Raw genomic sequence first — 25,007 nt, forward strand, 5'->3', positions numbered from 1 at the left:
TAAACGCGGCGTCGCCTCGCTTTTCTCAGCGTCTTACCTTGCCCTGCGGAGGAGGACGACGGAGGCAGAGCAAGGATGTTGGCTCCACCTCCCCCTCCGTTGGTCTGGGAACAGACGTTGGCGTGGCGCGCGGCAGCTTTCTGCTTGTAGTGGTTGCTGTGCAGCTTGTACTTCATCAGGAGAATGAAGATGAAGACGAGGACAGAGGCCACGATGATCCCCCCGATGATGATGATCATGGTACCACCCAGGAACTAGAGGAAGAGTACAACGATCATGAGCACTCTTAAAATATCGAAGTGCAAGAGGGTGAGCCATGATTTCTGAGTAGTTTTACCAAGATGAACCACATCTCAGTAACCTGCTTTTTGACACTACAAAAAGCTGAGGTGTCAAAAAGCAGGAAAAGCAACAAGCTAAGCAACTTCCTCCAGTTCAAATTACATATTTATCGGTTCTTTTCTGATGTACTGCAATCAAAGCAAAACTCTGTAAACATTAACATGAAGAAAAATAAGGCGAAGGACAATATGAAAAAACAAAAATCAAACACAGTTCAGTAATTAAAGAGATCTGTGTGTCTTTTATTGTATTTTCTGTCCTCTGCAATGATCTCATCATCTATTCATTTATTTGCTATTAAGATTTATTACCTAACATTCAAACCAAACCAAGGACATAACAAAAACATTTTTCAAAGGCGCATGTTGGATTTTTCTGAGAACTCAGAACTAATAGTTAAAAGCTATCAATAGTCCTTTTAAAGCCAACTAAAAAGGACAGAATGGGAAGAAACTGAACCCATTACTCTTGTTTTCTTTAAAAATATATGTTTATTAAGATGTTCTGATATATAACGGGGGAAAAAAGAACAGACAAAGCAACAAGGGCAAGAACACAAAAACAAGGCAAAAGATTACACTGCAACAACAAAAATATTACTTCAACACCGACAATAAACACAAGTAGAACGTTTGGGTGTTTTTGACCGATCAGAGAACTTTATGCTTTGATAAATGATCTAAAACAGGTTGCCACACATCAAAGAACTCACTAAGTTGGTCCTCTAACGTATCCCTAATCCTCTCTGCGACAAAGCAGTCAGTTCTGCTAACCACAGTTCGATCTGAGGCACAGTCTCAGACTTCCAGAGGGTCAAAATCATTTTCTTAGCAACTACCATTACGAACAAAACTGTAGTTTGTGCAGCAAGGCTGAGGCGCAGGAGGGAAGAGGAAGATCCAAACAATGCAGTTACTGGGTCCGGCTCTAATGTGCAATTGTACATAGAGGAGAAACATTTAAAGATATCCAGCCAGTAGTTGTAGAGTTTGGGACATGTCCAAAATAAATGAGTAAGAGAGCCTTCTCCGAGTTTACAACGATCACATGTAGGACTAACAGAAGGAAAAATCCTCGACTCTTATTTTCACTAATTCTAGAGGGTGACGAAAAAAATGACATCTTCCTCGGAAACATCGGTGGCCATTTTTATTTATTTATTTTTTTTAATTAAAAGTAAGCTTGCTGCTGATTTTGAACCATGTCACAGGTCTTTTGTTGTCTTTTTACATCGTCTAATTCCTAATTTATCAGCTGGAAACAGCGATCCTTTATGAAGAAAAAGATCTGATATCATCTACAACAAGTTCCTTTAGTTGCCCGTGATTGTGACACATCTACAAGCTACACTGCAACCCATCCTGTTGCTCCTTTCACATCAGATCCATAAAACAAATAATAATGTTCTCCAATACCGAATTCCTTGAGATGACAGGTTTTGGATTACATGTTGCAGGCAAACTTGAAATGAGCTCCAGATAAAAACAACAAACTACAGTGGTCCTCACTGAGTTTCTCAATCATTTACAACATGCATGTTCGTCATTTATCACTGATTAGTGAGACAGTGCTCTGAAGCAGACAGCTCATCAACTATTTATGATTCAGCAGAAGTCTGATCAGTTATCAACTGGAGTAACAGCGGATCAGACACCTGCTACACCTCAGCACACTAACCTGGTCTCGTATAGAGTGGCAGCGTCCGTATTCTGACTCCGTCGTGAAGGACACACAGCCCACCAGCTTAGTGCCTGTCAGCGCGGTGATGCCATCATCGTACACGGCCAAAACGCACAGCTCGTAATCCCGCGATGATGCCAGATCACTCAGCTGGAAGTACTTGTGGTTAGCTGGGATCATCCTGAAAGAGAGAAAGACAATTTGATTGGTTTTGCCCTGCCTTTGGTGTAACCGTCAAAAGTCAAGGGCTTAGAGATCAAAACGGTTTTATATTGGGGCACCAAGGTCTACATAATGTAAGAAGAGTCTTTAGCATTATAGACGGACTAAACGATTCTTCAGAAAGGGCCTTACTCTCACTGGATGCTGAAAAAGCATTCGATAGGGTCGAGTGGCCTTATCTTTTTGATGTTCTGACTAGATGTGGTTATGAAGATGTGTTTCGAAGATGGATACAATTATTACACTCAAATCCAACTGCTGAAATCTTGACAAACAAAAATATCTCTAAACCAATAAGGGTGAAACGGGGATGTCCGCAAGGCTCACCGATAAGCCCACTGTTGTTTATATAAGCTATGGAACCCTTTGCTATAGCCGTACGTTCGAGTTTATCATTGACAGGAATTATGGTAAATGAAGTAGAACATAGGATTTCGTTGTACGCAGACGATGTAATAGTATATCTCTCTAAAATAACAGAATCTATACCTGGGGTATAGATATCAGGGTATGTCATTAACAAATCTAAATCATCCGTTTTATTACTAAATGAAGAAGAAAGGAAAAACCCACCCATAGTAACATCTCATTTTAAGACAGTAAAGGACTTTATGTACTTAGGAATAATGATTTCGCCCAAATTAAGTGAGATCAGAGAGATCGGAAAATAACTATGAAAGACTTTCTAAAGAAATAACAGAGATAGTGGACAGATGCATATCTCTACCAGTTTCTTTAATTGGTCGGATTAATATATACAAAATGAGTATACTGCCAAAGGTGCTTTATGCGTATCAGAACATCCCCCTGCCGCCTCCTGTTGATTGGTTTAGCAGGATCAAAAAGCTTGTTCTTGGTCATCTACCATACAACGAGGGTGGTGTCATGTGTCCAAATATTGAGTGGTATTACTGGGCATGTCAAATCAGGTCTATAAGATACTATTTTGACTTAAATAATGCCCTGCAATGGTCAGAGATGGAAAGTAGTAATTTGCATCCACCTTTACCTTTATATTTTTTCTCAGACACAGCAATAAACCTGATTAAAAAGGCGAAAAATCCAATGGTAAAGAACATGGTCAAAGTGTTGTATGATGTAAAAAGATATATGAAGGAACCTGTTGAAACCAGGATTTCAGACCAGGAAGAGAGGATGAAGTTTTTAGACAATGGTCAATTAAAGGACTCCAAAAAATCCAAGATTTGTATGCAACAGATTCTCAAGATATGATGTCCTTTGATATGCTTAGAAATAAATATAATATAGATAGAAAGCAATTTTTCAAATATCTCCAAATTAGAAGTTACATTCGAGCAAATCAAAATAATACCTGCACCAAACCACCAAAATCAGAATTGGAAGACATAATTAGCAAAAGCAGTTCGAAAAAAGGGGCAATATCAGAAATATATAAATTGATTAGGTCCAAAACATCTGACAATTCGTTGGGAAGGTTGAACGCCTGGAAAAATGATTTAAAGAAGGACATATCCATGGAACAATGGGCATTGGTTTGCGCAAAAGCTCATAAACAAACTATTAATTCTAGACTAAGGTTGTTGCAATACAAATGGTTAATGCGAATATATGTTACTCCGGAAAAATTAAATAAGTACAACTCTAATATTCCAGACACTTGTAATAAATGTAATGAAGATAAAGGTAACTTTTGGCATTGTATTTGGGATTGCAGGAAGATTGGCTCCTTTTGGGTTGCAGTAACACAAACTATGAAACAAATATTATCCAAGGAGGTTGTTTTGGATCCTGGCTTCCTTATTCTGGGATTGTACCCAGAAAACATGGGGTACACAAAAAGTGACAGAATGTTTATTGATATGGGTTTGTTACAAGCAAAAAGATTAATTGCACTAAAATGGAAAAAAACAAGTGAGCCGAGTATCACACAGTGGATAAAACAAATGATGGTGGCTTTGCCATTGGAGCGGATAACATGTATACTGAAAAGGAAATTGGATGTTTTTGAGAAGGTGTGGAGACCATTTGTGAATTTTGTAGAAGGATTTGTATTATCTGAGGAGGACGAGGACTGATTTGATTTGATTTGGGATAATGACAAATTTAGGCCTTTAATGGAGTGATAAATCTGACGACTTTTCTGTTTTCTTTTTGCTGTCTGAGAGGAGTGTATGTTCATGTAGTGTTTAGAATGTTGGACTGTTTGTAAGTCATTAAAATGTAAAAAAATAATAAAGATATTGTTGGAAAAAAAAAAGTCAAGGGCCTGGTGTCAGGTAATAGCTCAAAAGATGAAGCAAGAAACTACACACTAAACCACACGCTAATTTGAATATACACAGAAAAGACAGCACAGTAAACAACGCTGAGGTCAGTTTAAACACCAAAGGCATCAAAACATTTCTTTCACTTTTCACTACGACGGATATCCAAACAACCAGGATGAAACTGTGAACTGAGCTCTGATGCAAATCTGTTCATTACCACAAAATATTCAAGGTTTTTCTTCCACATGCAGAAGTTTCCCAATAAAACTTATTGTATATTACAAAAATATGTTCACTGTAAATGAGTGGAAAACGACTCAAGCTTCCTCACACTGGCAGCCTCACCACCCTCATGTTACATTTGCGCTCCAGTGGAAGTTGAGCCTGAACTTTGATAAGCATAAAGTCATGAACTTTTATTATCTTTAGTGCAGCTCTCCTGAAAGAAAAGCCTGCACAGTCCAGAGCGTTTTAAAACCCTCCTGTCAAAACTTTGTTAATATCTTTTTTTCCAATGTAATCGATGCCAGACTGATTATTCATTATAATAAACTTAATTAACGTAGGACCTTCAAAAACAGAGTGTACAAAGTAGTTTAACAGAAAAGCAAAGAGAGGAATGCACACAAAGTAAAATAACAGCCACAAAGACACGAGAGGTGAGAAGCAGAACTTTAAAATGAATTCTAAAAACATCCACGGAGCCGATGATCAGAGGCCGGGACTGACGCTAAATCAAATAAGGAGCTGAGCTGCTGCTTTATGAACTATTTTGAGGTAAAAATGAATTATCCTGTAACCTCAGTAGTCATGCCTTGAGAAAATGAATGCACGAATGACCTTTTCCAGGTTTGATTCTATGAGTTTAATTCCGGAGACGAATCTTATTTAGATGATACAAGGCTGGATAACCTTTTTGAAATGCATTTTAAAGCCGGCGATTGGTTCAGCATCTCCTGAGCTGAGAGTTAAGGTAGAGCTGGTGCTTTATTGCAGTTCTACTCCTACTACTGATCTGGGCCACACGAGAAACTTTTGCTTCCTCAGAAAGGCGTCTACACTCGGCATCAGCGAGCAGACATCATTCAGAGCTGTGAGTCTTTCACATCAAAAAATAAAGCTGAGGTGGTTCAGATATCTGAACAGTTTGCCTCCTGGATACTTTATTGGTGAGTTGTTTGAGGCATGTTAAACCTGAAAGAAATTCTGGGGCAGACTCGGGACAGGCTGGATGTCTTTTGGCTGGTTTAGATGTCCCTCAGTATCTGAGTGTGACGAGCTGAGTGGGAAGTCTGGGCATCTCTGCTTAGACTGAAGTCCTTGTGACTCAGAGCCAGAGTCAGAAGATAGATGGACAGATTGATGTTTCAAAGGTAAGAGCTAGACCACAGATAATTTATCTATGATAAAAACAAACATCTCATCTGTAGACACAAACCTATAAATTAAGCACTAAACTGCTACTGTGGATTACTAAAGGCCGTCAGGCACTAGCAGTCCAACAAGTGCAACAGTACAACAACACCGTGAACTACAAATATATGAGCACACATTTTAAGTGCTGATGCTACTCTGCTATATGTGGTGGACTGTTGTAATTTATTATTATCTTGTTGTTCCAAAAGTTTCCTGAAAAAAAGAAAAGAAAGCGATCACATTCCCCCTATATCAGCTTCTCTTCGCTGGCTCTTTGTTAAATCCAGAATTTAATTTAAAATCCTTCTCCTTGCACACAAAGTCTTGAATAATAAGGCCCCATTATATCTTAAAGACCTCATAGTACCGTATTATCCCAGACGAGCACTTCACTCTGAGATTGCTGGCTTACTTGTGTTTCTGGAGTTTCTGAAAGTATGTGAGGCAGAGATTTCAGCTCAGAGTTTGGATTCAGGACACACACACGCCCTCTTTAGTTTTCAAAGGGGATTTAACATGACCATTTCCTGATAAAGCTTATAGTTTGCACTGGATCAGATGACCCTAATGTAGGTCAGCAATGCTGCTGGAGGATCCTATGATGCGTTTCAGCTCCTCTCACCTCTTTTCACTCATATCACTGATGTATGTCATTAAACTTCGTCTTCTCTCTCCCATAGTCTGTGCTTTGTCCTTCCTCCCCATGCTCTCCTTTGCTCTGTTCCCCACGAACACACTGGTTGTTCCATATACTCTTAACGATAACGTCAGGTGTGTCAGCTCTATATGTTTCCTGCTTTTGGAAAGCTCAACACTGAAATAAGCACAGCGATGACATCGCAGTTCTTTGCTGTCTAATAAACACTTGTTGGTTCTCAGAAACACGTCATTGATACGGATCGCAGCTTTTCTGGTTGTAATGATTCACTGAAGAGAATGAGAAGTAGAAGTCTAACACAATGTTCATGGTTACAAAAAGCAAAAACTGAGGTAGAAAATTGAAGTAGAGTGAATATACACACAGAAGAAAGACAGACAGCGCACAAGAGGAGAGGGATGTTGCTTTTTCAATTGTCAACCTGAAAATCAAAGCGTATAAAGGAGAACGAGATTAAAGACAAAGGAGAGGTGAGGAAGACGAGAGGAAACAAACAGAGAGGAAGACACTGAACAGAAGTCATGAGAGAGGAGACGAGAGAGAGAGGAGAAAGTGCTGAGGGAGTGGAATTAAAGAAATGTCACAATGGAGGATGCAGAGACCCAACACAAAGAAAAAAATATAGAAAAAAGATACTTTCATGTAGAAATATGAACAGAAGAAGGTCTAGAAATGATCATAAACAACTTTACAGTCTTCAGTCAAATTTAAGGGTTAATTGTTCATTTATAACTTACTTAGAATTAGACAAGAAACAGCTGAAAAGCACACAGGAGTATCAAAAGACTAAAAGAAGATCAATAATTTCCAGGATTAGTGATGTTTCTCCAACAAAATCTTTTCTAAAGAAAAGACACTTTTTTAGTGATACTGGACGACTGTTTCGTGAGTGAAGCAGCTGCTGAACTACAAACAGCAGAGCTAGCTGTGGAAATACTAACGCCAGCTGAAATGACTCAAACACTAAAGTTTTTTGGACACAGGTTCGGTTCAAATATTCAGAGATTCGACTTTTACAAGGAGGTAACTCCTGAAAATGGCAGCCAATACAAAACGGCCTAAAACAACATTCTTTTTAATGACCAGCAGGGGGCGATAGCATTGGTTAAAAAAGTGAAAGTGAAACTGTAGAAAGAATACAGAAAAAATAACCAGGAGAATGAGGTTGTCATTGCAGTCAAATAAGGAGATGCAGCAGTGTATGTTTTATATCTTAACATTACTAGCCTATGATTGTGGACCATGAATCATAGGCTTTTTTCTCAAGGTACAAAAAATAGGGAGGAGACTATTTAAATCAAGTGTGCAAACTTGTTTCACTCGTCTAATTGTACTAATGTGTGTGTGTGTTGTCAAAGTCATGCAGTTGAATCTGTGTAAGTTCACCACTAAAATCATTCGCGTTAGCTGAGGTCACTGTGAGAACTCTGTGCGCTGTCCGTGGTGCTGAAATGAAACGTTGAGTGACTGTTAAAAGACAAAGAAAAAAACTTTATTAAGAAAAAAAACGTCTAATGTACTAATGTTTGCAACACACAGTTTACTGCTCATTGAGTTTAAATGTAACACTAAAAACAGTGGATTGATTTGGTGGCGACTTCGGACACTGACTTTGGATCCTGTCCTGAAAACGATCAGATCCTGGACGGACATCAGGTTCAGGAATTCTTAATTGTGCTGTTTGCTTCTATTCCAATCAGCACTAAGGTTAACAAACCTGCTTTTTTTTCTTAATAAAGTTTTTGTCTTTGTTTTCTAACAGTCACTCAACGTTTCATTTCAGCACCACGGACAGCGCACAGAGTTCTCACAGTGACCTCAGCTAACGCCAATGTTTATAGTGGTGAACTTACACAGATTCAACTGCATAACTTTGACAACACACACACACACACACACACACACACACACACACACACACACACACACACACACACACACACACACACGTGAATCCATGAAAGCTGCAGAGTATAGAAATAAACCTTTGTCAGTCAATAATTTCCGCTTTGTTTTATCCCTCAAAGGAATTCAATTCCTCTTAATACAGGAATGCTAAAGAACACAATCTTAAAATACTGTTGCACGGTTTAGAGTCGTGCATCGGAGCCTGTCTATTACTGAAGCCTGTTTCCAGTATAATAACTCCGTCTACCAGACGGCCACCTTGGACCTACATTTAACATACACGCAGACGACTGCGACTTAGAGAAAACTCAAAGATAAATATCATCTTTTAGTCTATGACCCTCCGATAAATTGCGGGGCTCCTGGCAAATTGGACATGTTATATTAAAATGAACTGTTTGCACCTGTGTTTAGAAAACAGCACAACGTTTGTAAATCAAATACAAATCTAAACACACCTATCTGTGCTATTTGGAGATTGTGCTCACACACTAGTCTGTTGTGTTACTTGACTGCATCCAAACCAGTGAGAAAAACCAGTCTGTTGTGATTCCCAGGGTCAAATGATGCTATGCCTCTCACCGACACGCTCAGTGTGTCCTTTGGCATTAGCTCTGCGACACACCAGAGGCTATGGTCTGTCATTCCCATCTTGTCACATATGAACACTTAGGACTTCTTGGCAACACTTTCAATGCACAGGAAAAGCTGTTGTGTGAGTACAAATCACAGTCAGTTCCTGAATGTAACCAAATAGTTTGGGCTTCTAAATCTGACCAAACAACAAGTTAAAAGGAAACAAAAAAGGAAACAAAGCATTTCCCTTTTTTGAATTATGAATCGATTTGCTCGTCACAGGAGAAACATTATCTTTCAGCGCACGCCGCATCCGTGGGAGATCCTGTGAGTATCTCCGCAACACCAGCAGCATCTGTCAGAACTGCAGAATCAGACGCGCTGAGATGAGAAGAACTTTTAAAAACACTTTTAACAGCAGTGACGGCTGCAGCTTCGATGTCCACAGCGTAACACGAAGAGAAAAAATACCTTCCAGAAACCAACTACGGACGAGAAATTGCAGCAGTGTTTTCATAGAGTGATGCAAAAGTCTGTAAAGAAGAAGCAGTAAAGATTTTCAAAATGTTTGCCACCCTAAGGCGATGGCCTGTTCTGATATCAACATGAGTACATTTAGTGATGAAGTATTCCTGCTGCAGAGAGACTGTGAGATATTATTGGTGGAACGGAGACTGAAAAGAGAAACATAAGAGCTGTAAATAGGCCACCTTCTGAAACACTCAGATTACTGCAAACACTAGACAAAAAGATACAAACACACACACACACACACACACACACACACACACACACACACATACACACACACACAAATGCAGACAGACTTAAGGACAAGGATGGAAGGATACAGAAAGAGGTGTGTTATAATTAGTGCAGTGCAGTGTTTCCATAAAACCTGACCATCTCTTGATAAGCATCAGCAAATAATCCCGCAGTATTCACCCATTTTCATCAAACAACCTCCAATAAAACCACTTTGTACAATTAATGGTGACAATTCCCAGTTGCAGAGAAGACTGTGGCTCCTGTCCTTTCTTTGCATCACCTCATCAATTAGGGACGGGTTTGAGGCCCTATTTACTAGGGGTGGGGGAAAAAATGGATGCTGTATAGCATCGTGATATTTTGTTTGCTAATAATGTATCGATACAGGGACAGCAGAAATCGATATTTTGTTACAAAAAAGGTTTTTGTGCTCTGACTTCAGAGCATGTTGATCCTTTTTCTGAGCAAGAATCCTGACATTCCTTCACTGTCCAAATGTGTTGAACTTGTTTTTGGCAGCAATAAACATGACAGTTTACTTATTTTAATTTAAGACATGTTTTATTTTAATTAAGTTTAAAACTTTTTTATTTAATGTAAAATTATATTTTGTTTTAATTTACTTTCAAATTCTTCAGTTGCTGAAGGGGCTGCATAGTTTTCATAAACTGCATAGTTCAGAATAGCTATAATTGTACCAGATGGTTGATTCAGTTAAGTTGGACTAGACTGTAATACAAACCGTTCAGTTTGTCAACAATCAAACTGAAATGAGAGAAAGACTGAGTGTGAGACTTTGATATTAGATAAAATGAATATTGATAAAGTTTACCTTTATGTACAGAATCTGAATATCGCAAAATATTTTAAAAAATTGCAATAATATCGTATCGTGGGATGTATGGCGATTCCCACCTCTACTATTTACCGCAGAGGCGACGTCATCATCGGTGCTTTGGCTAATCCACTGTGGCCTGAGGTAATCACTGGAATATTGTGTTACCTAAAGGATGCATTTATCTAATCTGTTTATTTAGACAATATTCTTATGTGTGATTAGAAATAAGATAAATGATTAATCCCTCACTCAATGCTATCAACTACAGCTGATTAATCCCTGTAAGATTAGTATTTTAAGATTAGTATGTCTATGACTGCACATAATGATGATTATATGCATTAACCAACTGTACAAAAACAACAAGTTATTAAATTCCACCACTTTGTCCAAAATCAACCAGCTTCCTGTCCTCTATCGGAATCACGAGCTGTAGAATTCCTCACTAAAACAATGTCCAGCTTTATCGTTTCAGAGAGCAGAGCTAAAGTGAAAGTAAAACTTTCAAAGGGTTCATGCAGCTTTGAAGTTTTGGACTTGCACAGCCAGCTGTAGCAGTAATAATTATGATTATGGCCAAGAAAACAGAATGAAAGAGCCAAAGCTTGTGTTTTCATTTGTGCCAGTAGCCGCGCTCAGTCCTCTGTCGCCCCCGCAAGTGTGCGCGCTCGCCTGTAAGTGCCTCTGCCTGTGTGTTCCTGCGGGTCTGCCTGTGTGGCGTATATATTATTCAGGTGTCAGGTGGCGCAGGGCAGTTCCTATTTATCAACACCGGAGCAGAGGTGACGAGACAAGGAGTGGAATTATAAAGTCCGTCCCGACCCTGTGGGCACGGTGAGTATACTTTTGTGTCTGAATGCGCCTGCGTGTGTGTTTCAGAGAAATGATACAGTATGTGGCCATTTGTGTGTGTGTTCGAGAGAGGCAGCTGGTCTATTATAGACGTCTGGTCTATAAGTGCTGCGGCGTTCTGGGTCAGACTCATGGTTAAATGAGTGCCTGAGGTGCTCTCTCAGAAAGGATAAATGTGCAGCTGCTATTAGCGCCTGTGGACGGGTTTCTGTGAGGTGAAGTCAAGGTTTGACCCGGAGCTTCAATATGAATGAAATTTAGACAGCAATGGTGTCAAGGTTGGCAGTTCCATTCCCAGTGTGGCTCTGAGGAAGGAGGAGCCTGCAGCTGAAAAGAAATGAAGCTTTCTTAATAACCTCCACCCATGAGATAATGCACATGTCGTTCTGGGAAAACTTTATTTTTCGTAATTTGTATTTCATGTTAATGAATGAATAATTCTGAACATCTCTGCTATAAGCAGGTTCCAATAACCCTTCAGTCTCCACACGTCGGCTAATTTAAAACAAAAACTTTCTGTTTAATAAAATGTGTTAAGCAACATTTGATGAATTCCCACAGGACAGATGAGACCAATGACCAGCAGACTTTTTGCAACACTGGAAAGCTTCTCTTGACGAGCATTGATGAACATTATCGAACATTTTGCAACTCAAGAACTTCCTTATAGACGGCGAGCAGAGCATCTCTGCGGACGCTCCGCCCTGTGCTACGACTGCGATGTTCAATAACCAGCCACTGACAGCATTCGTAGTATCACTGTTTGCCAGCAAGAAGATAAAGATCATCAGGTCAGTTACTCCTGGCCCAACCTAAGTTTAGACTGAAGCCCAGAGGCGACCCTTTGCTTCAGCTGCACGGACCTTTGGAAGCCTCCCAGCTTGTATTCGAGCCTCGGACTCTATCCAGTCCTTTAAATCAAGATTAAAAGCATATCTATTTGACTTGGCTTTCCCGACCAGTTAATACCCTTTTAAATCTTTTAATTTTTAAACTTTTAAATCTCTTATTAGATTTTATTAAATTTATTATTTTTTATTAATTTTACTGCTGTTTTTGTCTTCTTAGCAAATTTTGTATTTCTCTAACTCTCCTGGTCTGTTAGTGCCTCTATCCTGTCTGTGCTTGTGCCCGATTTGTACCCTGCTATTGACTTATGTTGACTCTCCATATTACTGTGAAGCACTTTGGTGTGCCTTTGGCTTTTAAATGTGCTATATAAATAAAATTGTATTGTACTGTAACACAATCCAAAGACCTCAACTGCAAACTATTCAGTGAGGCTGATGTTGATGGTTTGCTCCCATAAGCACACCAACAATAGATGTTAAATTATTAATGGAGTACCATCGATTCTACTGAGTCTACACACTAAAAAATGTGTACTTTGAAACTATCATTTTAACCTTTAACTTTTCCCTCATCTTTCCTGTATTTCTGCTTTTGTTCTGTCCCTTGTTTCTTCAGGAGACTGTGTGATGGTTGTAGTTTTCCAGCTCGTGTTTGCAACTCTTTACCTTACAACACGAAGCAGCTTGACTGTCGTTAACTGTTAATGTGAACGGGCTCGGCATGAATAAAAAGCTTTAATTTAAAAGACTGTATTAACTTCCTTTTTGTCACAAAGAATTTTTCTCTCTTTGAGTTTCAGGCTCACTGCAGCCAATAAAACAGCCGGTTTTACATTTCTTTACCTTCTCTGTGCGATTCATCTTTCCCTGCACTGATTTTATGAGTCATCAAGGTTACTCCGATTCTTTGCTGTATAACGCCTCTGGGTCTCGAGGAGCTTCGTATAGCTTGAGAAAATATCCGTGATGATGTCGTGGTGATGTCATGTCAGGGTTTAATGACCAAACATAAACGTATCGAAGTGGGTGAGGACATTTGAAAGACGAGAACATGATCTTCACCAGGCACAGAGATAGATGTAGTCAAGTTGCATTATAGGAAATGGAGCCTTTTTGGAGTCTGACTCATACGCAGTAAATTTGAAATATTTCTACTTGCTTCTAAAGCTCTCATTATTTTTTAATCTCCTTTTATAAGGCTCTTAAACATCCTCTGGTGTTATGAGCAAAATACTGATTTAGTGTGCGGAGAGGTGTGCACCGCTGTAAATGAATGAAACATAAGCGGCATCGTTTGGGCTCTCTGTGGATATTTAAAGATAAATATGCGCTGTGACTCACAGCAGGTCATATTATTTGTCAGATTATTTCGTTGAAACGCTCACCACAGCTGTAATTTTAAGGCTGAACAGTACTCAGCTGGAAGCGTAATAAAATCGCCGTCTTTACAGTTGTTATAAAGAAGGAAACAATCCAAAGAGGATGAAACTGTACTTTGTACTAAACTCTAAATGAGTGTTGGGGGTTTCAGTTGACTCACTTTCTGAGACACCCTCAAGTGGACACAAAAGGAACTGCAGCTTTTCACAACAACCCCTTCAAATGAAGCAGCATCGTTGATGCTTTTGTAATTGTTTGTGTTTACTTCTGTGTCACTAGTGTGAGCTTGTTTTCTCATTGAAATGCTGTTCTTGTGTAGGGATGGGTATTGATAAGATTTTCACGATTCCGATTCCATTTTCGATTCTGTTTAACAATTCGATTCTTTATCGATTCTTTTTTTTTTTTTTTTTTTTCGCCTGTCCCATTTGGTTCTTTAGCCGTCAGAATTGTTGTCTGAAGACCAACAAGGATACCCAATGGATTTATTTTGCCAAATGGATCATCATGGCATTGCCGTATTGGTCCATTTGATCGACCTTTGTTTTTATTATTTATTTTATTTTCAGTTGTTACAGACGGGACAGACATGAGTGAGGGATAGGAAAGGGAGAAAGAAAGAGGAAGGAAAAGAAAAACAGAAGGGGAGAGGGACAGTGAGAAAGGGGGGAAGAAAAAATATCTCCGGGATTTTTTTTTTTTTTTTAAAGGAGAACACTAAGGTCGATTAGCTTAGAACTTTGTTTAATATCTTCTCTTTGAACAAGATAGAAATTTAGGAGTAACATGGCCTTACAAACCCAACAGTGAGATCTTAAGAGATCCACAGCCTATGGCTCTTCAATGGGGCGTCACAGGGTCCCCGGGAAAATAAATTGTAAATGTAAAATGATAAAATAAATATTCTTCTGTAGCAATAACAAAGTATAACATAAATTATTCTGTAGCAATTACACAAGAATATCCAGTAATGTCCCTGCCTACAATTAAACACATTCACTTACCGAAAATCATCTGCTGTGGCAAATGGGTTCAAGCCTTTGACCACAAACTGAGTCTCTGCTCGGTGACATTCGTCTATCCTGGCCTGAAAGGAGACGCTACGGTAGACTGCAGCGAGAACTGCCAGCATCTGAGCCAGACTCTGTCTGTCTCTCTCATCATGGTCATCTAAATGCACAGTAATGGTTTTGTAATAAGGCAGATCGCGCTAACATAATATGCACTGTTAGTTGATTATTTACCTCCCGCATTAACGGGAGAGGACGTGCAAACGTTACCGCTGCTGCTGGCTTGAGATTCACGAGTCCGGAGCGGAATTAAAAACACGACATTCATTTAAGGTCATCGCGTGTTTTGTGAGCAAATGCTTTTGCATGTTCGTAGTGTTTCCTCCCTTAAATGAAATATCTACTTTGCAAGTATTGCAAGTTGCCCTGTTGTCATCCGTTCTCGTAAAGTGTAACCAAACTTTTTAGTGTTTGAGCCGCTTAGGCGCCGTGTTTTCTGTCAGGTAAATGACGCTCCGCAACTTGGTGACGTCATTCGGGGCGACTGGAATCGATAAGGGAATCGTTTGTAAAAATGGCAAACAATTTCAAGGAATTGAAACAGTGGGAACCGGTTCTCAACAAGAACCGGTTTTCGATACCCATCCCTATTCTTGTGATTCAACAATCATGAGTTTGAGTGAGCTGAACAACCACATTTTGAAAGCCCACAGTTCCAGCCCTGTGACAACATGCACACAGCGTGCTCGTGACTTGATCATTCAGACATAAAGCTGCAAAAAAGGCTTAATTTTAAGAAATATAAATTCACTTTATAGTGGGTTTTTTTTTTGAACAATGAAAGCAAACAATAAAGGACTCGACTTGTTTAGGATACACACAGGAACTTTGTGTCCTTGTATACTTGTAAACTTCCCACTGCATTTAAATGTCTGCGGAGGTATTAAGAACTCAGATAAAATGAATCGCTGCATTTGGAGCTTACAGCCACTCAAGGTTATTCTTTATACTCGAGCTTTACATTTTATTTCACCCTTCCCTCGGGCAGAGAACAAGTTAGGATCCCACAAAATGAAACCGAGAAAAGATCCCAGATAATAGCAGATTAAATATGTTCTCGTGGATGCATGTATCATTTAGGGTTTCGAATAATGTAATGGTAATAATGATGTGAATAATGTCGAATACACGATTTAGAGAAGTGCTGCCTCTGTTTCTGTTCGTGGTGGCTTTGTGAATAATGCAGTGGCCGCAAACCAAATGAAATGGAGCTCCTCTGGATTTTTTATGAGATGTGACACTAAATCCAGCCCATCTCGAGGGTTACATTTCATATCAACCGCTCCGTGTTCACTTTCTATATGTATGAAATAGCTAAAAGCCTCTGCTCACTTTATGCTCCAATATTAAATAGTGAGAATCTGAACCTTTGGGGTTTTTTTTACTTTTGCAGGAAGGCTGCAGGTTTGCTTCCTGAATCGAGGTCAAGACTTTATATCCATCCATCCATCTATGCACAACGGGCATGATGAATGATTTATTTCCTAAGATGTTTAACAATATACACTCATATACATAATAGTTGTATAGCAGTATATAATTCTGCACTTCATACTGAAAAAGTAATCTAAAAACATACCATATTCAAACAATTTTGGCAAACATTGGAAACAATTTCTTTTGTTGTTCTACACACTTATGCAATATCCTTGATTTAATTTACATCTGTAGAAGAACAAACATAACAATATTATGCAGTGATTATGTTGTACATTTAATATCTCACTTTAAAATATCATGTCATGCAGTATAACCACAGATAAACTGGCTTTAACTAAAGACTGACAGATTAGACAAGGTTCATACTGCATGTGTTCTTTTGGAAGAAAGTGAAGTTTGCTGACAGATGTATAATGAGCATGTCCTTGCAAAAGGATGAAAGTATAAATGCTTTTTAAGGTCCTTTAATTAAGGTCCTTTTCAAAGGCCTACTTTGAAAATCGAATTGTGAAAAATCTAATTTTCAAAGTAGGTCTGAGTTCATAGATACGATGCACCAAAACATCCGAAAATAAATGTGCGGTGGTCCAAAAGGAGAGGCTGCGGAAAATAGCATTACTCTGTTTTGCTGAAATTCCTCAGAGTCTGGAATCCAAACAAACATCCACAAATCTCGTGAAATGTCCGGCACTTTATCGCCACATAAACCGCAGAAGCGCGAGGGGAACATGCCAAAAACGGCTTCCTGGGCACAGGTGTAAAAATACAAAAGCCTACAGGGTGCGCGAGCTGGCCAACAAGCCAAGTGTGTAATTGATAGCAGTGAGTCAGAGCTACACAATTAGCACTGCACCTGAGGGAACCACCTGGCAGGCTGTCAGCGATCCGAGCCGATGGAAGGAGACAAGGGCTCCGCAACGATCCCATAATCCACTAACACCGGGGTTTATGGGAATCAATCGATGATCAAATACTGTACAAAAGTCCCAACATCAAAGTTTACACCTGACATAATGATTTCAGTTTCTGATGAAATCTTGATTCCACTATAGCTATAAAACACATACAGTACAAATGGTAAATGGCCTGTATTTATATAGCGCTTTACTAGTCCCTAAGGACCCCAAAGCGCTTTACACATCCAGTCATCCACCCAGTCACACACACATTCACACACTGGTGATGGCAGCTACATTGTAGCTACAGCTACATTGTAGCTACATTGTAGCACAGCCACGCTGGGGCGCACTGACAGAGGCGAGGCTGCCACTGACCACCACCAGTAGGCAACGGGTGAAGTGTCTTGCCCAAGGACACAACGACCGAGACTGTCCAAGCTGGGGCTCGAACTGGCAACCTTCCGATTACAAGGCGAAGTCCCAACTCTTGAGCCACGATCGCCCCCAGTACAAGGTCACGATCTCGCTGTATGTCCTCACTTTCATTTCCTTTCATTCTCTGAATATCAATAAGGGACAAAAACGAGCACGGGAGACAAAAAAGACAGATGAGAGCCGACGAAGTGTAGGAGAAGAAATGAGGGAGACAAGAAGAATGAGCGTGAGGAGCTTCTTTGTAGCGATGAAGGGAAGGAAACCTGTCTGCACACACCTTTTAGACTTATTCACGAGCCAGTACACAAAAATGTGTGTTTGACATCACGCAGACGAATGGATGATGATCAGACCTAACAAGCTAAGTGTAAAAAAACTGACCGGTAGACAAAAAAGTTTGTGATCTGATTTTGAAAATTGAATTCATGCTACTTTAAAAAAAGGCTGAATACAAGTTGCTTGATCTGGATGGATGCAAAACGAGTCGAGAGACTGACGGAGAACCACAGAGATGAGCGGCGGGAACAACAGTGGGCATCATTAGTGGAAAAAGGTCAAAGTGGTCTCAGGATGGGTTTGTGTAAGAACTTGTCGTGGAGACGTGTGCAGGAGAGACGGCTGCGTTTGGCGAAGGCAGGTGAACGAGGTCAGGAGATAATGAGTAAAGATACAAGACGTGCGTTAAATGTGTGTAGGGGACGACAGATGAAAATGTAACACAGCTCGAACAAGAAGCGGACTCAAAGGTTGAAGATCTGACAGACCGCAAAATAAATGTCCACAAAACAAACCAGGCAGCAAAGGAGCAGGTAAAGGCCAAGAAACAGTACAGAATACAAAACCCATGTAATTTATGAGCCTTACAAGCAGCAGGCAAAAGCAGTGGTCAGAAAACTGAAAAATACTTAAAACATGATGAAATGTTTGTCTGGGAAGCAGAAAGTGTGGAGCATGGTTTGTATAAGGGGCTGAAAACGAGTGTCACAGAAATCTGGTGGGGAACTGATATGGATGCAAGACAAGCTGAAGATATGACGTATAGATGGAGGTCACTATTTACAGTCCAAGCTGGTCATCGGCCATCAGGCTGAAAGAGATGGGGATGTAAAACTGTATGCAGCAGCAGGTCTCTGTTAGCGGTAGTGCTCGAGGTATGGAAACAGCTTTTTAGCCCCAAATTCATGCAAGCCAACAGCTTCATTTTATCAGTGTTACGACTGTGATCGTAATCACATGTAAATTTGAGTGTCCAGGTGCTCCTCCGTGATTGGTGCATCCAGGGTGGATGGCTCGCACCGATTGGCTAAGGACCGGGAGGCAGCGGATAAGAAGACACCGCCAGGGACTGCACTGTCATTCATCCTCGGCCCAACCCAACCGGCAGACCGTTCACTGTGTCACTGTGTTGGTTAATGTAAGAGCATGTAGGGGTGGACCGCCTTTTTGTTTGAACAGGTTTCTCCTGTTTTTGTGAGGCAGGGAGGAAAGTGATTGTCGTTTGAGTTCTTTTGAGTAGGTAAGTTGTGTTTATTCCTGAGATAGGCGACCTTTTGTTTGTTGTTTCGGCCTTGGGTTCACCCTGACGTTACGATATGCTCCCTTCCTTTGTTTAACTGCACTCATTGTAAATAAATCACTGTCACAAAGTATTAAGTGTGTGACGTGCTGCTTGGGGTTGGACGGGGATGGATCACCCTTTATGTTGTGGTCTGGCCGCGCCTAGACGGGCCATAACATCAGACGTTGTGCAATGATTAACTGCCAGATGCTTATCCAAGTCAGGGTCACGGAGGGCGGAGCAGACAACCAGTCACACCTGTGGGCATTTTAGAATGACCAGTTAAGCCAGCACACAAACTGCATGTCTTTGGATTGTGGGAGGAAGCCGGAGTTCCTGGAGAGAACCCCCACACACACGGGAAGAACATGAAAACTCCACACAGAAAGGAACTGGAGATGGTGGACTGGAACCCAGGACCTTCATGCTGCAAGGTGCCAGACTCCATGCTTGATAGATGCTGCGTTTAGTGTTTGCTAGTAACGTGGGAACTTTGCACAACTTCCTCTGAAGTCCAACACACCATCCATTGTGCCACAGAGCCATGTGTCGTCAATGAACCAGATATATAATGTCATATGAAGTTGAATCAGTTGTTTTATATGGTTACATGTGTGCCCGTTATATTAAAGGGATTAAAGAACTGGAAAATGTTGATTCATATCACAGGAGCTAAACGTTTTAGATGCTTTCGAGTGTATTAAACAAAAAATGTAAAATCTGAAGTTCATTTTGAAGTGCAGATCAGGCTGACAGGTCGTCAGTGTTCATTTGGTGGTTAGCTCTTAGCTCGAAACAAGCTCTGGCATGTTGGCGAGGATCGATGAAAAGCAAACTGCACTAAAAATCTGTTTAATACAAATATCTTTCTCAAAGATTATTACTTTCTATTCATACTCTGTCATAAAAGATCTCAGTCTGCTCCCTCCAGCCCGTCTCAGATACATAAATGACTGAAATTACGCTTTCTAAATTTCTAGCGCTGAGGATGATACATTTGTCGCTCTGCCGTCTGCGGCAGTGACTCTGCGAGCTCAGCTCTGAGTGTGAGCATGAGAGAAAACCTTTCTGATGTGATCTCAGCCTAAAAGCCCCCGCTGTCATCTTCTATACCAGATGATTTCTAACTGGAGACCCGGTGGGACAAAGTGACATTTGGCTGATGGAGGGAGGACAGAGGGAGGAAAAAGAATAGATGTGGAAGGGCAGGAGGGAAGTATGCAGAGGTGATATGACAGAAAGGGGGAGGAGAGAGAGAGAAAGGAGATGACATTACGGTGACTTTGTAAAGGTCTGCGCACTGAAAATGGGAGAAGGCCGAAAAACGAGAAAAGGGAGTAAGAGAGGAAAGCTAATGCCTCGTCATCTCAGCAGAATATGATCAGCTGTCGTTTCCTCAAACCTTGCTCCCTTCCTTCCTCACCTCTATCTACATATCTCTGTGTCAGCTGAGTCGAAGAAACATCTTCTCATTCGCGGCACTGCAGCAATCTGTGCCTCTCCTACCCCCCCCCTCCATCCAGCTTTCTAATTTTCTATTCTACCTCTCTCTCTCTTCTTTAATCTCTCCTTTGAGAGCCAGGCGGGATGGTAATTAGAAAGCTAGCACACACACGACTTCAAATTCGCGCACCCACATTTAGTTTTTCCATGCAGACACACAAACACACACTGGAATAGCCCAGAAAGTGAAAAAAAAAAGGAGCGGAAGAGAATATTAAAGGAGGAAGAATCAATAGATTCATTTCCTGGTGCTGACTGAGGTTGATCTCTCCCTGGACCCGTAATCCTTCGAGTGTTTGAGTTTGTGTGTGCATGTGTGGGAAAGAGAGAGGGACAGTAAGTGAACGAGGTGAAGGAGAAAGCTGGTCGGGTTATTCCTGCCCCGGGGCAGAGCTGAAAAGGAGGGGGGAGTACTGTAAAAATACAACTTCCTCTCCCCTCCTCCTCCCTTGCCTTGCCCACTGTCAAATCTAGATCTGTGGGACGTACTGAAAAACTATGTGGAGATGAAAAATAAATGAGATGATACAGGTCAGAATAGGAGGAGACACAGAGCAGGAAGCCAACATAGTTAACACGCGGATTTGATCGTGCCCTGAAAGCAGCTTTCCACTCTATTCCCAACATATTTGTGCATGCGCAGACTTTTTGATGGGTGGGACAAAGTAATCATGCACGGACTGATTTGCGCGTTTACAACACAGAAGAAGTCCAAACATGGGCTCAACCCATCTGGAGAGCAGAATGCACAGAATTTGGACAAACTGCTGAAATGTGTTGATTTTAAATTTTATTGGTTTTTAAATGTCTTAATGGTCTCGGGCCTTCTTATCTCTCAGATTGGCTTTTACCATATGAACCCTCGCGGACCCTGAGGTCCTCTGGTACTGACTAGCTTTTACTTAACGTTTATTTATTTTATGCTTATTTATTCTATCCTGTTATTCTATTTATATTGTTAATTTAGGTTTTACCTAATATTTATTGATTTTATTCTTATTCATTTTTTATCTTCTTACTCTTTTTATATTTATATTGTATCCCATTGTTATTTATTTTATTTCTTAATTCTGTATATACTCTTATTAGGTCATATCTCCAGTGTTTCCTCGGAGGGCGCTCTCTGCCCCAGGGCTGTGATCGACCGTGGCTGCTGGGGCTCTGTGGGTTCTCTCAGCCTGGCTGGGGGGCTTCTTTGCCTCCCTCCTGCTGTGTGCCCGGCCTGGAGGCTGCGGTCTGTGAGCGGCTCCCAGTGATAGTGTTTCCTCACCTGGCTCATGTGTGCCCAGCACAATTTTACTCTTTAAAACTCTGGGGAGTGAGTTGGAGGGCGGGGTCAAGTGGGCTGCTTTTAACCATGTAAAGCACTTTGTGCTACATCTTTGTATGAAAAGTGCTTTATAAATAAAGATTGATTGATTGATTGATTGATTGACAGAGACATTTCAGGGATTTTGACTCAGTCTCAGATGGGTTAACTGTTAATCGTGTTAGTCGATTATGACGGCGAGTTAACGCTGACGGCACTAAAAAAAGATAAAGTCACCACTTTGGGATTTCTTTGGTTTTAAACCACATAAAAGAGGTAAACCTAAGGATGTCACCAAAGTGGTGTGTGCTGGTGCAGACGCATAGTCTATCATCAATAGTTGATATATTCGTCCATCTGTAATCCAGCGTTCCTCTTCCCTTCCATCCTTCACTCTCCCACTTTGGCTGCGTTGCTTCTTAAATCTTCTTAGTTTTCTTAAAATTCACAATCAAAGCAAATTTTCGACAATTTTGTTTTCAGACGAACGAAAAGAGGTCATTTGAGCGGACTGAATGAGACACCTCCACTTAACCCTCCTCTTGTGTTAGCTTTCTGTTATCATCTCTTATGTTAACGTGAATTAAATCAGTTATAAAATACACTAAAAACAATAAGTGATCATCCAATTTGTTTCTCATCTCTTGGTTATCTTGTTAGGCTTCCTTATCCATGAAAATGTTGGTTTTAATACTTTTGGTGTGGGCCTGTGGGTCTTTTTTTGTCACTATACCCCTCGATTTCGATTAAAAAAAAATTGAAAAATTAACCTCAAGAGAATCATATTAATAAATAAAAGGTTCCTCTTTTTTCTCAGACGAACAAAACGAGGTCATTTGAGCGGACTGAATGAGACACCTCCACTTAACCCTCCTCTTGTGTTAGCTTTCTGTTATCATCTCTTATGTTAACGTGAATTAAATCAGTTATAAAATACACTAAAAACAATAAGTGATCATCCAATTTGTTTCTCATCTCTTGGTTATCTTGTTAGGCTTCCTTATCCATGAAAATGTTGGTTTTAATACTTTTGGTGTGGGCCTGTGGGTCTTTTTTTGTCACTATACCCCTCGATTTCGATTAAAAAAAAATTGAAAAATTAACCTCAAGAGAATCATATTAATAAATAAAAGGTTCCTCTTTTTTCTCAGACGAACAAAACGAGGTCATTTGAGCGGACTGAATGAGACACCTCCACTTAAGTGCTATTTGAACGGGACTAGCATTTGGGAGCTCTTGCTATCAGTAAAACATGCTGTGGTCATCACTGATCAGAATCTGTCAATGCCCATAATTTATAAAAGCAACACTTCCACCACTGATTAACATAGTGTGTCCAGATCACAGACATCAATCTCAAATCTCCGATCCAAATTAAAGGCTTCTTTTGATTATAAACACCAGACTGTATATAACAGAGCGAAGCGCCCACAGTGGTCTCATCCATTGCTTTAAAACTGTAAAGCTCACATTTTGGCTGGCACTTAACTGCTTACATGGCAGCCAATCAGAAGTGACCACATTTTGACAGGAGGATGGAGTGATTATCGATAGATAATATTTTCACAGCCAACGACTCCCCTTTGCGGTCGCTCGTGGAGACTCGTGAGCAAGGACACAACCTGAAGGAGAGAGAGATCTGGAAGGACGAGATTGTAAAGCTGCTATGTTGGATTTTAAACCACTTCATTGTAAATTGAGATTATACATACCTCAAAGTGTATATAAATTCATTCTTACTCTTAGTAAATTTATTGTTGGTCTTTTGCACTGAATGAAACTGGAGTCTCGTCGTCTCGTCTCTTTATATACTGTACTTGTCACGAACTGTGGGATCAGCGAGGCGCACATCATCATATCCTCACACTGCCCGTAAACACACTTGGTGAAGAAATTGTAAATAAAACCTTCTCTGTTAAATCGCGACTCCGGAGTCCTGCGTGTGGATCCTCAGAGCAACCCGTGACAGTACTGTAGATAACAGAGATGACAATAACGTTTTCTTTGACTTTGAGATGCACAGAAGCCTGAACGAATGTTTGAACTTTTAGCTTCCAACCGTAGATGTCAGTAATTTTGAGCAAAAGAGATCATCCTGCGAACAAAACACAGAGCCACGAGAAGGTTACTAAAATACACAGAGGTCCCCAGTTTGTCACTAGCCCTGAGTAAACTGGTCTCCAGTCTAGGCCTCACTGAATATTCCCAGTATATTCCCTCATAGAGTATTGCACTAAATTTGTTGCGAGAGGATTCCTCTGCTCCATGATGATGCTCAGGGAAACATCTCATTTCAGTTTTGCCCTCTTTGTAATAATAATAATGGATTGCATTTATATAGCGCTTTTTGAGACCCTCAAAGCGCTTTACAATTCCACTATTCACTCTCACATTCACACACTGGTGGAGGCAGCTACGGTTGTAGCCACAGCTGACAGAAGCGAGGCTGCCATATCGCGCCATCGGCCTCTCTGGCCATCACCAGTAGGCGGTAGGTGAAGTGTCTTGCCCAAGGACACAACGACCAGGACAAACAGAGCTGTGGATCCAACCGGCGACCTTTCGGTTGCCAGATGAGATTCCCAACCCCTTGAACCACGGTCGTACTGTTATAGTCACATTTTATGCAGAATTATATTCCTGTGGATAAACTTTCTAATATTTAGTCTCGATCGCTCTTTTTTGTGCATCTTTTCCTTCTTCTTTTGTTGCAGTGTGGGCTGAAGTCAGTCCCTCATGTTGCTACTATGCTGCTGCAGCTCAGAGTTAAACTGGTTTACCAGAGAAGACGAGGGCCTGTGTTCCACAGAGAGCTGCTCGATGTAAGAAAAAACAAATCTGGTGAACTTTTTAACATCCTTATAAAAGCGTAGAAATAAAAAATTGGAAAAGCTGAGGGGTGCAGCACCGTTTTTGTAATGCTTAATTTGTTCGGGTGAACTGTGCTCCCTGTGGCATGGGCAGCAATGATAACTGAAATGATGGTCACTGAATTTTACTGAACTTCTACATTTTTCATTGGCCCATTTGTCACGCCATTATGATAGGGCAGC

At 40.5% G+C, this 25,007-nt stretch overlaps 1 protein-coding gene across 2 annotated transcripts in view; it reads right to left on the bottom strand.

The window, feature by feature from the left end:
* The window catches only part of LOC146503262 (leucine-rich repeat and fibronectin type III domain-containing protein 1-like protein), a 359,063-nt gene that overhangs the window by 26,289 nt on the left and 307,767 nt on the right, over positions 1-25,007 (bottom strand). For both annotated transcript variants that reach the window (XM_085130612.1, XM_085130613.1), the window contains 2 exons: positions 2,020-2,203; positions 38-254 (listed from right to left, as the gene is read on the bottom strand). In XM_085130612.1, the coding sequence (XP_084986738.1) occupies positions 38-254; positions 2,020-2,203 (401 nt within the window). The remainder of the gene's footprint in view (positions 1-37; positions 255-2,019; positions 2,204-25,007) is intronic.

The sequence above is a fragment of the Neolamprologus multifasciatus genome, chromosome 14 (genome assembly GCF_963576455.1).
Source record: "Neolamprologus multifasciatus chromosome 14, fNeoMul1.2, whole genome shotgun sequence".
Taxonomy (NCBI): Eukaryota; Metazoa; Chordata; class Actinopteri; order Cichliformes; family Cichlidae; genus Neolamprologus; species Neolamprologus multifasciatus.